At 41.1% G+C, this 12,514-nt stretch overlaps 1 protein-coding gene across 3 annotated transcripts in view; it reads left to right on the top strand.

The window, feature by feature from the left end:
- The first annotated feature begins 2,485 nt into the window (after positions 1 to 2,485).
- PPP2R5C (protein phosphatase 2 regulatory subunit B'gamma) overlaps positions 2,486 to 12,514 on the top strand; it is an 81,169-nt gene continuing 71,140 nt past the window's right edge. The window contains exons 1-2 of one of the 3 annotated variants that reach the window (XM_082761834.1): positions 2,486 to 2,616; positions 3,877 to 3,942. In XM_082761834.1, the coding sequence (XP_082617960.1) occupies positions 2,590 to 2,616; positions 3,877 to 3,942 (93 nt within the window). In that variant the 5' untranslated portion in view covers positions 2,486 to 2,589. Of the gene's footprint in view, positions 2,617 to 3,434; positions 3,644 to 3,876; positions 3,943 to 12,514 lie in introns of those variants that run through there. The other 2 variants (XM_082761833.1, XM_082761835.1) reach the window with 2 other exon arrangements.

Genomic DNA, 12,514 nt, shown 5'->3' with positions numbered 1-12,514 from the left:
ATAGTAGCTGTGATACATGCTTTTTTTTTTTTTTTTTTTACTGTTTTATTTACAGAGATAGCCTAATCAGTCTGAATCCGTTCTGGTTTTTGAAAATATCTAGTTTGCATGAAACATGTTCAGAAGTTAATGCAGATATTAATATAGTCATACTCACACTCATATTACATTACTTTATTTACATAGTTTATCCTACTGAGTAACAAAGTAATTAGGCCTACAGTGATACAACACCATAGTAAAAATAAGATTTCAACTCAATGCTGTGTGAAAATGTAAGTCACTTATCTTATTCTCATATTTTATGAAGATACTAGAGCATACACATGGAACTATTTTTCTTGTAAACCACCTCCACCCACTGATTATTTCGTAGGCCTTGAAAAATACAATTGCTTTCTGTTACTGGTGAATGAGACTCTTTCCTCAGCAAGTGAGGTGAGGGGGAGTCAAGTTTTCACAAGGCTTTCTACACGTGGTCACAAAGAAAACCTCCCAAATGTAAACTGAGTCGGTGCCATCTTTTGAACCTGTACTCAGTCTGATGTATTGATTCACGGTTTTCCCAGCTAACAGCAAAATAAGCACAATTTTTGCTGCTGCTATTCATGAGTAGGTGGGTAACAATGATGTTGACTGAGTTTTTTCACTATTTGGAAAAACCATGAGTACTAGCAAGCACAAAGGAGGCCAAGAGCCAATGAGAAACTCATTAAGCTGCTTAAACTGATCTAAATCTAGGCTGTTGAGGTCACATCCCGCCCCCGCCACATATTTCCACCCCCTTCCTTCGGCCAACGCTAGTGTTTACAGAAACAGGTGGTGGTGTGCCAGTTCAAGGGAAGAAAAAAAAAATAAAATAAACAAAAACACAAAAACCCACATCATTTTAGGGGTAGAGTTTTCCACCTGATCAATTCCATGAGCTGGTTTAAGGGGCTGCACAGTACCAGCATCAGTGCAGAGGAGTAAGACAGGAATACAGCAGCTGGGAATTAAGAGTAGTTTAAGCTTCTGTGAAACTGGAACTTAACAAAGAACTGGAAGCACTGGAGTTTATCCTCAGCTGTACAAACCCTTTCATACACCGATCAAACTGCAGACTACAGATGGAAACAGATTTCTTTCTCTTGCTATCTATGTCCAAAATCCATGTTGTTTTGTTGGTCAGAAGTCCTATTTAGTAGTAACTTCTTTGTGACTGGCTCCTAACAGAAGCACAACAGTGATAACAGCACCTCAATTCTAAATCCTCAGACCAGAGAAGATTAGGGAAAGGATAAGAAGCAGACATAATTTTTTTCTAGCACTTAAGAAGCAGGGAAGGAAGGGGCCTGAAGCAAGAGGAAGCAACACTCTGTACCCAGTAGTATTCCTTGTTGTGCCTCAAAAAGAGGAAATTTCTTTGTCCTTTGACCACAGCAGAGTGTTCAAATATAGTGGATATAAACTGATGTTAGATATCATCACATCAGATACGAGTACGTATTAGAAATCCCAGTTCCTAAAAACGAGAGCATGGCTGCTAGCTAGTGCTGCCTTTGATACTCACAGGCTGAGTAAGGAAGGAGGTCAATTTCTCTTTCATGCTGGTGTTTGTTAGGCTGTAATTTTTCTATCCGTTATCAGCACAGCACAATTAGTATTTAATAAGCATGCCCAATCTAAATTTTAAATGTTTTATATCTTGGCATTATTATGAGGATTAACATCTCCTTTTTCCTCAGCTAATGGTAGTTTGGAGCTTAGTCAGGCCACGTGACAAACGCAATGTGTAACTTTTCCAGTAGAAGCATATACACTTTTCTTCTTTTGTCTAAGAATATCGTTGATTTTCTCATTCTGACTTTGAAAGATTAAAGAGCAACTTCGAAAGCTGCCATCTGTAAAGACAGGCTGGAACTACGCAAAGTTCGCCTCTTCCTCATCCACCTCCTGCAGGCAGGCAGTGAGGTCCCCCAATTAATGACGACCACAAGACTTGTATGAGGCCAAATGTTTTTTATTTTGGCTTTGTTTTTATTATTATTTTTTTTTCCTTCCTCACACCACCGGCTGCACCCGCACCCGGGGCCGCTGCCCCTCAGCGAAGGGCGGGCTCCGGAGGGCGGCACACGGAGGGCGAGCAGCGGGGCTGAGGCGCCACAGCCCGGCCCTCGCTGCCCACCTCGAGGCGGGGCTGGGGGCGCGGGACCCTCCCCTCAACCGGGGCGGAGCCGGGGGAGCCCCGAGCCCCGCGCCCCGGGCCCGGGCCCTGTCAGCGGCCGCCAGCGGAGTGTGACAGGAGGGAAGAGGAAGGGGGGAAGAGAACGGGGGGGGGCGGCGAGCCCCGCCTCCGAGGTGACGCCACTGGAGGCGCCGCTCACGTGACGCAGGCAGCCAATGGGCGGGCAGCGGCCGCGCTCTCCGCGGGCGGGGGGCGGTGGCGGAGGAGGGAGGGAGGAAGGGGGCGGGGGGAGGGGCTGAGGCCGCCGCCGCTGGAGCCGGAGCCGGGGCCGGAGCCTGGGGGGCGCAGCGGCGGCGGAGGAGGAGGCGGAGGAGGCGCGGGGCCGAGCGGGGGCTGTGCGCCTGGGTGGCCGCGGGGCGGCCATGCCGAATAAAAACAAGAAGGAGAAAGTGAGTCGGGGGGGGGCAGGCAGGCCCCGCGGGGGGGGGGAGGAGGAGGAGGAGGAAGGCGGGGAGCCCCCCGCCGCCATGGGGGGGGGGGGGGGGGGAGCTGAGGAAGGGGCGGGCCCCGCAGGGCCTAGCCCGGGGTGTGAGGGGGTTTGGGGAGGTTTGGGGGGGGTCCCCGGGGAGCCTCGGCATGGGGAGGCCCGGCCCGGAGGGGCTGGGGGAGGGGAAGGGGGGAGAGGAGAGAGGGGGAGGGCGGGGGGGCGCCCCCAGGGCTCTGTGAGCGCCGGGGGGGGGGCTCGGGGCTGCCCCTCTCGCCCTGCCCCTGCCCCTGCCCCTGTCCCTCTCCTCCTCCTCCTCCTCCTGCTGCTGCCGGGCAGGGCTGGGTGTCAGCCGCCCAAGGGGGTTCATGCACAAGTTGGAGGAAAAGTTCCAAATCCAGCCCAGGCGGCTTCACGTGTTGCGCTTTATTCGTGTGGCAGGTAATTAGGAATAATCAGGGAGCCAGGGGGAACTGGGAGCAGCGAAGTAGCCCGGCTCATCCAGCCGCTGTCCTGCTGGACCTTCGCTGTGTGGTTTGGTTGGCTTCTGCCCGCCTGCCAGTTTTTCCAAGTTGCTTTGAAATTCGGATGGGTGTTGTGATTTGTGGTGTTCTTTTGGTTTCATTTTTAATGTTTTTCACAGTATCCGAGCCCCCCGTGACACTAAAAACGTTCAAACTTCTCATTGCTTTTCTTAGAATTAGCAAATCTCGCAAATAAGCAGTGGGTGAAAGATCCGAGTAGAGCGCAGCGAGGGAGATACCGGAGTCGTGGGCCTGCGCCTAAAACTGGACTTTCTAGTGCGTAGAACACCAGGAGCAGACAAGATAATGACGTGCACAATGCCTCCTGCGATGATGCTTGTTTCAAACTTAAACTAAGTGTAAATGCTCCTGAGGCCAAAAGCCAGGCAGCAAGGCCAAGTTTTTAGACATGGTTCAAGTCGCTTGCATTCTTACCTATGTAAAATCTCAGCTCTATATGCTGTATGGGTGAGTTTTGAGGCATTAATACAATTCCAAAGCTGTCCTTGAAGGTGGAAAATGTTTAATGCAACTTTGTAGAGACTGATGGTTCTGGACTAAGGTCTTCCAGTTAAACGATATCATTTTTGTCCTATCGATTTTAATATTCTCAGAAGGCGTCTGAAATACTAATTTCTTGACTTGAAAATCTCTCTAAATCTCCTTTTCCAAGTAACTTAGACTGTGAACTTTTTTTTCAGGAACCTGCAAAATCAGGCAAAAGTGGGAAAAGTGGCAAAGATGGACAAGAAAACCAAGAACATGAGGTAAAAACTACTAGAATATGTAGTCTTTCTAGGCAAATTTATGATGACTTTTCAGAAGTCCTTCTGGACTATTACAATTTTGAAGTGACAGGTGGAGTTTCTGGAACTACTGACCTGGTATTTGATATAAAGTCTTTTAAGACTCAAAAGAAAATGCTTTTGAAGAAGTTATTCTTATGTAGAGTAACTTTAGAGATCTAGCTTGCTTGCTACAGTCTTAAACACTCATCTGTTTCCTATTTGGTTGTGAAGAGTACATCTATCTTATTTTCTGGTTTTATTGTGAGGTTTGGGGCTTGTCTTTTAGCTGCTTATTGCAGTTTTTAATCATTCTCTGTAATTCCCAAAGCTCTCTTCTTGGAAACTTTTGATGTTAGCAAGTCAGTTAAGTGTAAGTAGCCTGTTGTATTATCAGGAGACCTTAGGCTTAATCAAAGGCTGCCATTTTTTTTGTTGTTGTCTAATTTCTGTGTGTAGGTATACAATGGGGTGTTCCATTTTTGACTGATTATTGTGTTGTTACTGTGGCATGTTTTTTTTTCTGCATTGCTGTGTGTTTTGCCCAAGAGCAAGGTGCAGTGACTTGAAAGGGGTCGGTTAAATACTTACATGCTGCCTTTCTCACATTCGTCTGGAAACACAGAATTAATAGCTCTGCTTCATCTGGAAGTCCACTGTTTATTTACTTAAAAGTTTTAGTAAAACAAAATACTCATCCAGCTTTACCACTTTTTCTCTCTCTCAAATGATTATGGGGGGGGAAGGGAGAGAATGTTTTTCCTGCAGAGCGTGTACTCTTTCTGATGCATATCAATGAGTTTTCATTGTTTTCTTGTGCAGAAGGATGTGTGCTACTGTCACTACAAGATTTAATGACTTTATGAATTAAATTTAAATATTTTTGCAAATTCAGATAAAAGAATTCTGAATTTCAGCAGAGGGAACTCATATCCTAGCTACTAGGAAAAAAGCCCTTAGAATGAAATCAGAACAGTATCAGCATAGATGTTTCTAACAGTGCCAACATATAGTGAGCATATTTCATTGTGATGCATTCTATTTTTTCAGTATTGCTATAGTGTTGAAAGAGAATTACTTCTTGACTAGTTCCTGCGCAGTTGTAAGGCTTGCCATTATCAGTATCTTTGCTATATGTTGGTTGACTGCTTATTTTCTCATGCTTCTGAACAAAAAGCTGTTGAGACCAGAACTAATTTTTTTGGTCCTTCAGGATAGTGTGTAAAGCTCCCACAGTAAACTAGTGAAGTGCTTTAAATGTTAACTGAAAATGTAGATTCCTTTCTTTCCGCATTTGCAGATAAAGAAAGCTCTTTCTTTTTTGGTATTTGAAATGTGTGAGAGATTAATCTCAGTAGAAGAGTACGTTGTAGTATTCATGCATTTTTTGTTGTCTTTCCAAGTTGAATTCCCAATGCAAAGTACAGTTCTCTTAGATTATTGATGATACTTTGTCATGTGTGAGCAAGGACAGAACGGGAAAGGGACTGGCAAACTGATGAGAATGTGACTGGCACGTATACTGTGATTGCCATTCCCAGTGGGCATTGTTTAGTCTCCAGACAATTTTGAACACCTCAGTGCTTGACTCATTAACTTAATTAATAGAGTAATTGCACGCAAATAGTAATATGGAGTTTGCATTCTAATGTGGCTGGCTGTAACAAAGATGTATGTTAGCTGGTGCTTATAGATGCAGAAGAGAAGCTATTTGTTAGCATAGCGAAGACTAGTAAATATAGAAATGCTTTGGAACATGCTATTAATACACTTTTTTTAGATTTTTTTTTCTTATAAGAAGGTTGTCTTCTTATTTCCTTGTTCCTGTGTTTTAACGTGGCTTTTTAAAGATCCTCATCTAGACTGTGAGTAGGTTTAGAAATATACTGGTTCATGTAATTTTTTCATCAAACTGAATTTAATGGGTATACATCTAATGTAAATGAATGTAATGCAGATGGCAGATTTTAAAGACTAGAAACTGCTATTCAAAGAGCAGGGACAACACAAGCAGCAGCATCCCACAAATACTGTATTTATAGATGCATTTATAACACTTACCTAAAATCATGATGCCTTGGACTTCCATAGATGAAAATATAAACAGTTCTTAATAATTTGCAGAAAGAAGTGTGTTTCCTGTCTTGTGGTCAGGGAAATGAGATTTTGGTTGAGTGAAGCTATACAGTAAGTTTGTCTGAGGGATTGAAATGATACCTGATATGCCTGGTGAGTGTGCGCATGCTGAACGAGGATGAGAGGGACTTGAGCTGGTACTTGGGTCACTTCGTAAATTTCAACAGAAGCACATAAATGTGTAGGTAAGTATGTATGGAAGTTCTAGAGTGTAGCTGCAGTGTGCAAGTGACCTGCTGAAGTAAATACCTCTCTGCTTATATCTCAAAGAGATATAACTGTAGTTGTGTTTGAAAACAAGGTCCATCTTGCCTATTTTCGCATCTCCAGTGTTCCCAACGTACAGATGTATAGGAGGAAAAAATACAAGATGGTTCTTCTTGCATTGCCTGTGCCTTGGTTACTTGATGTATTACAAAAAGAGCCAGGCTAGAGAAGACCAGAGATCTGTATTGTTTGGTATTCTCTATGTGGTTAGTAGCTGATACTAAAGAAAAGGGTTTGAGTAACAGAGTGAATGTATGGTTTTCCATTCAGGCATGCCTTTCTTTCAGCCAGTGTGTGGCTTAGAAGGTTGCTTTCTAGCTGAGGTATTGTATAAAGTTGTTTTCATATTATTAGTGATTTAACAGACTTTTCTGTATAGTCGTCTGTATATTATTTTTTTTCCAACCTCCCTGTTTAATATCTGCTAGGTAAGAGGATTTCATTTCTTTGGCTGTCCTGTTCCTGTGATCCTTCTGTTCTGTTACACTTTTAGTGATGGAGCTCCTAGAGCTGTACACGGTGCATGGGGTGAGAGCACCTTGTGTCTGTGCTGTAATAACTGCGTTCCAGCTTCCAGTTATTGAACACTTCACAAAAGAGCTAATAGGATTAAGTTCACATCTAACTTTAGCTTGTAGCCTGTTAGTAAACACTAATGAATTAAAGTAAATAATTGCCAGAACAGTTGAATCTATTCCTTTAGGTATAGCCTTATACTTCAGTAATTAGTCCAGGGTATTCTTGTCTTCAGGTTGTGCACAAAGACATAGTCTGTTGTGTATTGTTTTCTTCTGTGTGGGGATAGTGCCTTCCTCTGGTAAAACACTTGGGGATTTGTTTACCAGTGACCAAAACCTATGATCAGAACTTAAACACAGATTGAAGAAAAATGCCCAGGTGTGGGGGGTTTTATGCCAGCACTTAAGAACTGGTGGACGTTCCCTGTGACTGAACTGGCCTTTGCAGAAAATACTTTCCTTGTGGATAAGCTTCATTGTAGGGTTCTGTTTTCTCTCAGTGGTTCAGAGGTCTCCTTTTGGGTTAAAACAGTAGTAATTCATGGTCAGGTATATACAAGGGGAGAAAAATGAGGTCTTCCCTCTCTGTTTTTTCACTATTAGAGGAGTGTTGTCTAGGAAAAACCTCGTTTTTTTAAAATTAAAGTGTTTCTTACAATACTTTAATAATAGTCTTTAGGTACAACCACAGGGGAAGGAAGTTGACTTTAACCCCACAGACTCTTATTTCTGTGTGCTTTGATTGTAGGAATGCATGTGCTAAAACTTGCGCTTTTCACTGGTGACACCTATTGCTGCACAGGCACCTAGAATCGCTCAAACTTAACATCCCAGAGCTAGACTCTGTTGAACCTGCAGGTGAATCCCTAACTGCTTCATATTTTTGCTCCCTGCTTTGGTATTGATGTTGAAATTAAAGTCTTTGCACCAAAACGGCCTGGGAACACATGTACAATTGGCAGCTCAGGTTCATCTGGGAGGTAGAAGGGGCAGAGGTAGCTGGTGACCTTTACAGGCACAGGTGACAGGGTGATGCCTCTTCTAGATCTAGCAGGGCTGCTTTAAGGCATGAAACTCGCAACTTCATTAATTTTGAATATAGATGCTGGGCAGCTGTAGTGGGGGAAGACAGCCGTTGTTTAACAAAGTATTGGCTTGGTGACTTCCAACTAACGAACAGAAATCATAGCTCTTCCTTCAAGTTCTTCTGCCATGCAGAACAGCAAACGGAAGGCTGATGTGGTTTAAGTAGTGTGTGTGTATTATCTCATTGTTTCCATGTACTGCCCTACTTGGGTGTTTTCTGCTTTAAAAGTTTTCTTTTTTCGATACAAAACGTACTAAAATGCAAACTGCAGTGGCCAGTTTCCTTGCTGTGCAAGAAACTGTTTGATTTATTGACAACATGTGTTGCAAATGTCAGATGATAAACAGTGTTGAAACCAATTTTCAAATATTAAGAAAAAGCTTTGCTAAGTACTGATCCATGCCTCTGTCCTACCACCATCAGCCGTCTCTTTTCAGTAAGTTTATTAAACACAGGTAATAACTTCAGTGCAGCAATTTTAAGCTTTGTTTTTAGGGGTCTTGTTTTGTAAAGTTGTTGGTTTTTTTAAATTATTTTCTTAAGCAATAAGTGGCAATATTTTTCAGGATTGATAGTGAAAATGCAGAAATCATTGCATCTTTGAAACGCTTTAGCAAAAGTAAAGATTTGTCTCTGCAAGAACCTTGACAAGTGTCTGTCTTTCCTATAGTAGTCAGGATATAGTGGGGGAAGGCTATCAATATTCTCGGTACCGTTTTTACTGATACCTGGTTACATGCACACATACCATTGCCAGTTTCCTTAAAAATAGTATTAAAAAAGGGAGAGAAATAGAAATGACATAGTTCTGTGAGGATTTCTTAACAATCAGACATCACGTGAAGAAGTAGCGTGATGTTAAAACAAGAACTAGGAATAAACAAGCAATGAAATCCAGCACTTTTTGTTAACAGGCTCCTATGACCTGTTGCATCAAGAGTAGTTTAGACAATTGACTCCACATTTTCTGTATACTATTCCTTATTTTTCTCGTGTTTTCTGTTTGTGATTTTCATTGCAATGTTATTTAAGAGGTTGTACCAGTTATTAGTAACCCTGAGCAACAAAATAAAGATGGTATATAGAGGCTCTTACACAGTATCTAGCTTCTCAGGAGGTTTTTCTACTTCAGAGTTTTTAGAGTTATATTTGAAATTCTTAGCACGAGAGTGTTTATTAGGCAACCTGTTGGGGACTACAGCAGAGGAGCATGAGGTTTGGAGGTTGGATGGAGAATAATTCTCAACAAATTTTCTCCCATTGCTCATGTGTAGTTGGACTGATCCTAAAAGACTTCTGGAAATAACTTCTTGTGACAGATCATTCTTTCAATCAGCTGAGACTATCCTGTTTTAATTGTTTAGTACAGTAAGTTACACTGGTATGTAATTCAGTGTGTATGTATTTGTTGTCACGTATAAGGTGGCTGTCTCTTAAGCTCCCTTCCTTGCTCTTGTCAGATGAGCAGCCTCTTACTCAGTGGCACAGCGTTTTTGGATACATTTGGATCAGGATATTTGAGGTATAATAAGATTCTTCTGTACTTGTTGTTCTTCATAAAAGCAGATGTCTTTTACACAGAGATATTTGGCATAGATCAGGTCTGTATTATTCAATTAATGCCTGACGTTATGTATTGATTTATTTCCAATATAAAATTGTTTTAAGGGTTTTGGTAAGAGCTTCCTACCATGCTGTCAGTTGGATTCGAGTCATAGAGCCATGAAAGTCAGGTATGCCTGGCAGCCTGTGATAAAGCATCCCCCAGCCCTCCAGTGTTCAGTGGGCCAAACGAATAAGCTGTGGTTGTATCATGAGTACAGCACGTAGGAAACCTGGCTGTACCCTCGCTGTTTTTTCAGCATGTATTCAGCAGTGTGTCCCAGTTGGACTCGTATGCTGAAAATCCCGTGTTTTGAGGAGTCAGTCCCATGCAGCAGTTAAAATATATTTGGCAACTGGTCTTCCTTGATTTGGAAGAAGAAAGGTTTTCATATTATGAAATATTTTTTTTTTAACAACCAGACCTTTCAAGCTGGAATCGCAGAGCAGCTATAAACAGACAGTATTAGGCCTGTTTTTCAAAGCTTTTCTACTGTGCTTGGGATTTTACTTCTAATGCAGCAAAAATAGGGCTTTAAACCAAAACTGCATGTAAAATGAGGATGGATTTTTGTCATGTATCAGCTATGTAAATGAAGTCTATAGGCTTTGGGTTTTTTGTTGTTTGCTTGTTTCTTTTTAAGCTGGTATGTCAACTACTTTAAAAAATATATATTAATTTAAAAACTGACTTTTGATCATGGCTTGCAGTTCTAATTTTCTTTGGTAGAGAATTTTTAAATGGGTTAATCTAACAGTTGAAAAATATTTCAGTGTAGCAAGTAAATACAGTCTTAGCATTAAATGAGGTGCTATTTACTGATTAGAAAGATGCATTATGTGTTACTGTTAAAGCAGACATGCAAGTTGTTTTTTTTTATTTTTTAACTTCTCTCATTTCTTATTTCCAATTTTTATTGATATCTCATCTTTTTGTTTTGGGGAATTGGAATACCCTTCTGTATCCAAAGCAAATATACCTTAATACTGAATGCTGAAATAGTTTAACAAAGCTTATGCAGTTTTTATATTATACTTTCTAAATGAATTGATTTAATAAATGCTCAGTATTTTGTACTAAATACTGCTATAAGAGTATTGTTACCTAAAATGAGTCATTTCTGAAAACATGATCCTATGGCCTTCAAGTTCTTACACAAGGATGGCAACTACTTGCCTCACACATGATGTGTGAGGTCTTCAGTGTGCAGTTTGTTTTAGTACCTGCTATGCTTTCCCTAAGCATGCTCTTAAGCTCTCTGGATCCCTCCTGAATGAAAACAGAGCAGCAAAGGCTGTTCTCGTTAAAAGGGACAAAATGCTCTTTGAAAATGAGTGTTAGTAATTCGGAAATTGAAAACATCCTTTTCACCCTTTGTTTCAATTGGTTTCTCTTTTCTTTTTAAAGATGTACTGTTCCTTAAATTTTGAGAGGAATCAATTGTTCAATAATGTGTATGTGTAACAGAATTAGCAATGTAGCTATCCCATGTAGAATACAAACAGTAACAAATAACAGATACATTTTGAATCTACTTTAAATATATGTTTAAAAATAGTAAATTTTGTTTTGTTTTCTCTCAACTTCAAATGAAATTGGAATACATTTATAGTTATACAAGTGGGATGGTAGGGGCATTTTGAGTGTGGCTTTTTTCCCCTGCTAACAGGCTTTGGGAGCCAATAATAGTAAAGCTGGGAAACAAAACCCTGCCTCTTTCTTGAATATAAAACTTAAAATATGACTGTCAAATATTATTGTTTGCTCCATTATTGCCATTATAGCAATTATAACTTAAGCAGGTTTCTTTTCGCTGCCCAGTTTAGCAGTCTGAAGTACTGAAAAGTAAACTTTTCTAGAGACCTGTAAAATTAAAGATCAAATTATTTGGTGTAAGTGTTCTTTAGAAGTGGCCAAGGTTACTGCTATACCACTAAAAGGTCTGGGAACCTTGTCATGCACTGTAACTCTCTTGTATGGCACCCAATACAAAAACCAATTGGTGGGTGGTCTGGGGGAGCAAAACAATTTCAGTGCAAGCATGTGAGGTGAGAAACTGTTAGGAATAGATTCAGGAGCACAGGAATACAAACATCACTGGTAAAGCGATGTATATACTAGCTTAAGCTCATCGGTAGCTTTATTTAATTAGAATTTACAGCAGACTATAGGGGTTGGGCCTTAAAGCATGTAAAGTGTGTGTGTATTGTTCCCACATTTGAAGGATAGCAAAGAGACATAAAGGTACTTCTTGTTGGATTTTTTTTTTTTTTTTTTTTGAAAGTAAAAGGCAGTTCAGAGAAAAACTAAAATTGAAAACCAAGAATTAATGTAATTTAAGCCAGGCCATCATTTATTTAGATTCTTTATCTCTGTATTTATATAAATGTTTTGAAATAATACTGAGGACCTTATCTGGTTTTAATCCTATTATTTAACTGATGGTTGCAGGTAACAAAATAGACTCTTCTGAGGGCATTTGTTTCTTTGAAGTCTCATTATAGAAAACGCATTAAGGAACAAATGCTGCCTTGCTGCCCGTGATTGTGAAGTACCAGGTGCCCGCTGATGGTGGTGTTCCAGCAAACACAGCATTGTGACTGCACCGAGTCTGAGCCCGGGCACCTGATTGCCAGTGCTCACTTCCTCTGCAACCTCAGGCTGCCGGATCTGATCGCTGGCTGAAAAGAATCAAATGTCAGTTTGTACACGGAGGAAGGTAGTTTAAAGAAATAAATATAAGTAGAAAAAGGGTTGGTTTCCATTTGCTCCTCGAAAACTGTGACTGTGAATGTTGTCAAGTTGCAGTGCAAGAATCTTTAGGCTGCAGTACACAGAGCTGAGATGTTTGGCAATTATCAGGGTTGGTTTGATATGTTGCAAGGCAAGAGTATTGCAACAAGGCTGGGTTGGTACAAGTCTTTAGAAGATCAAATTTGAGCT

This window comes from Aythya marila (genome assembly GCF_965140915.1).
Source record: "Aythya marila genome assembly, chromosome: 5".
Lineage (NCBI taxonomy): Eukaryota > Metazoa > Chordata > Aves > Anseriformes > Anatidae > Aythya > Aythya marila.
Note: the sequence above shows the minus strand (reverse complement) of the source record. Positions and strands in the feature narration are given on the sequence as shown.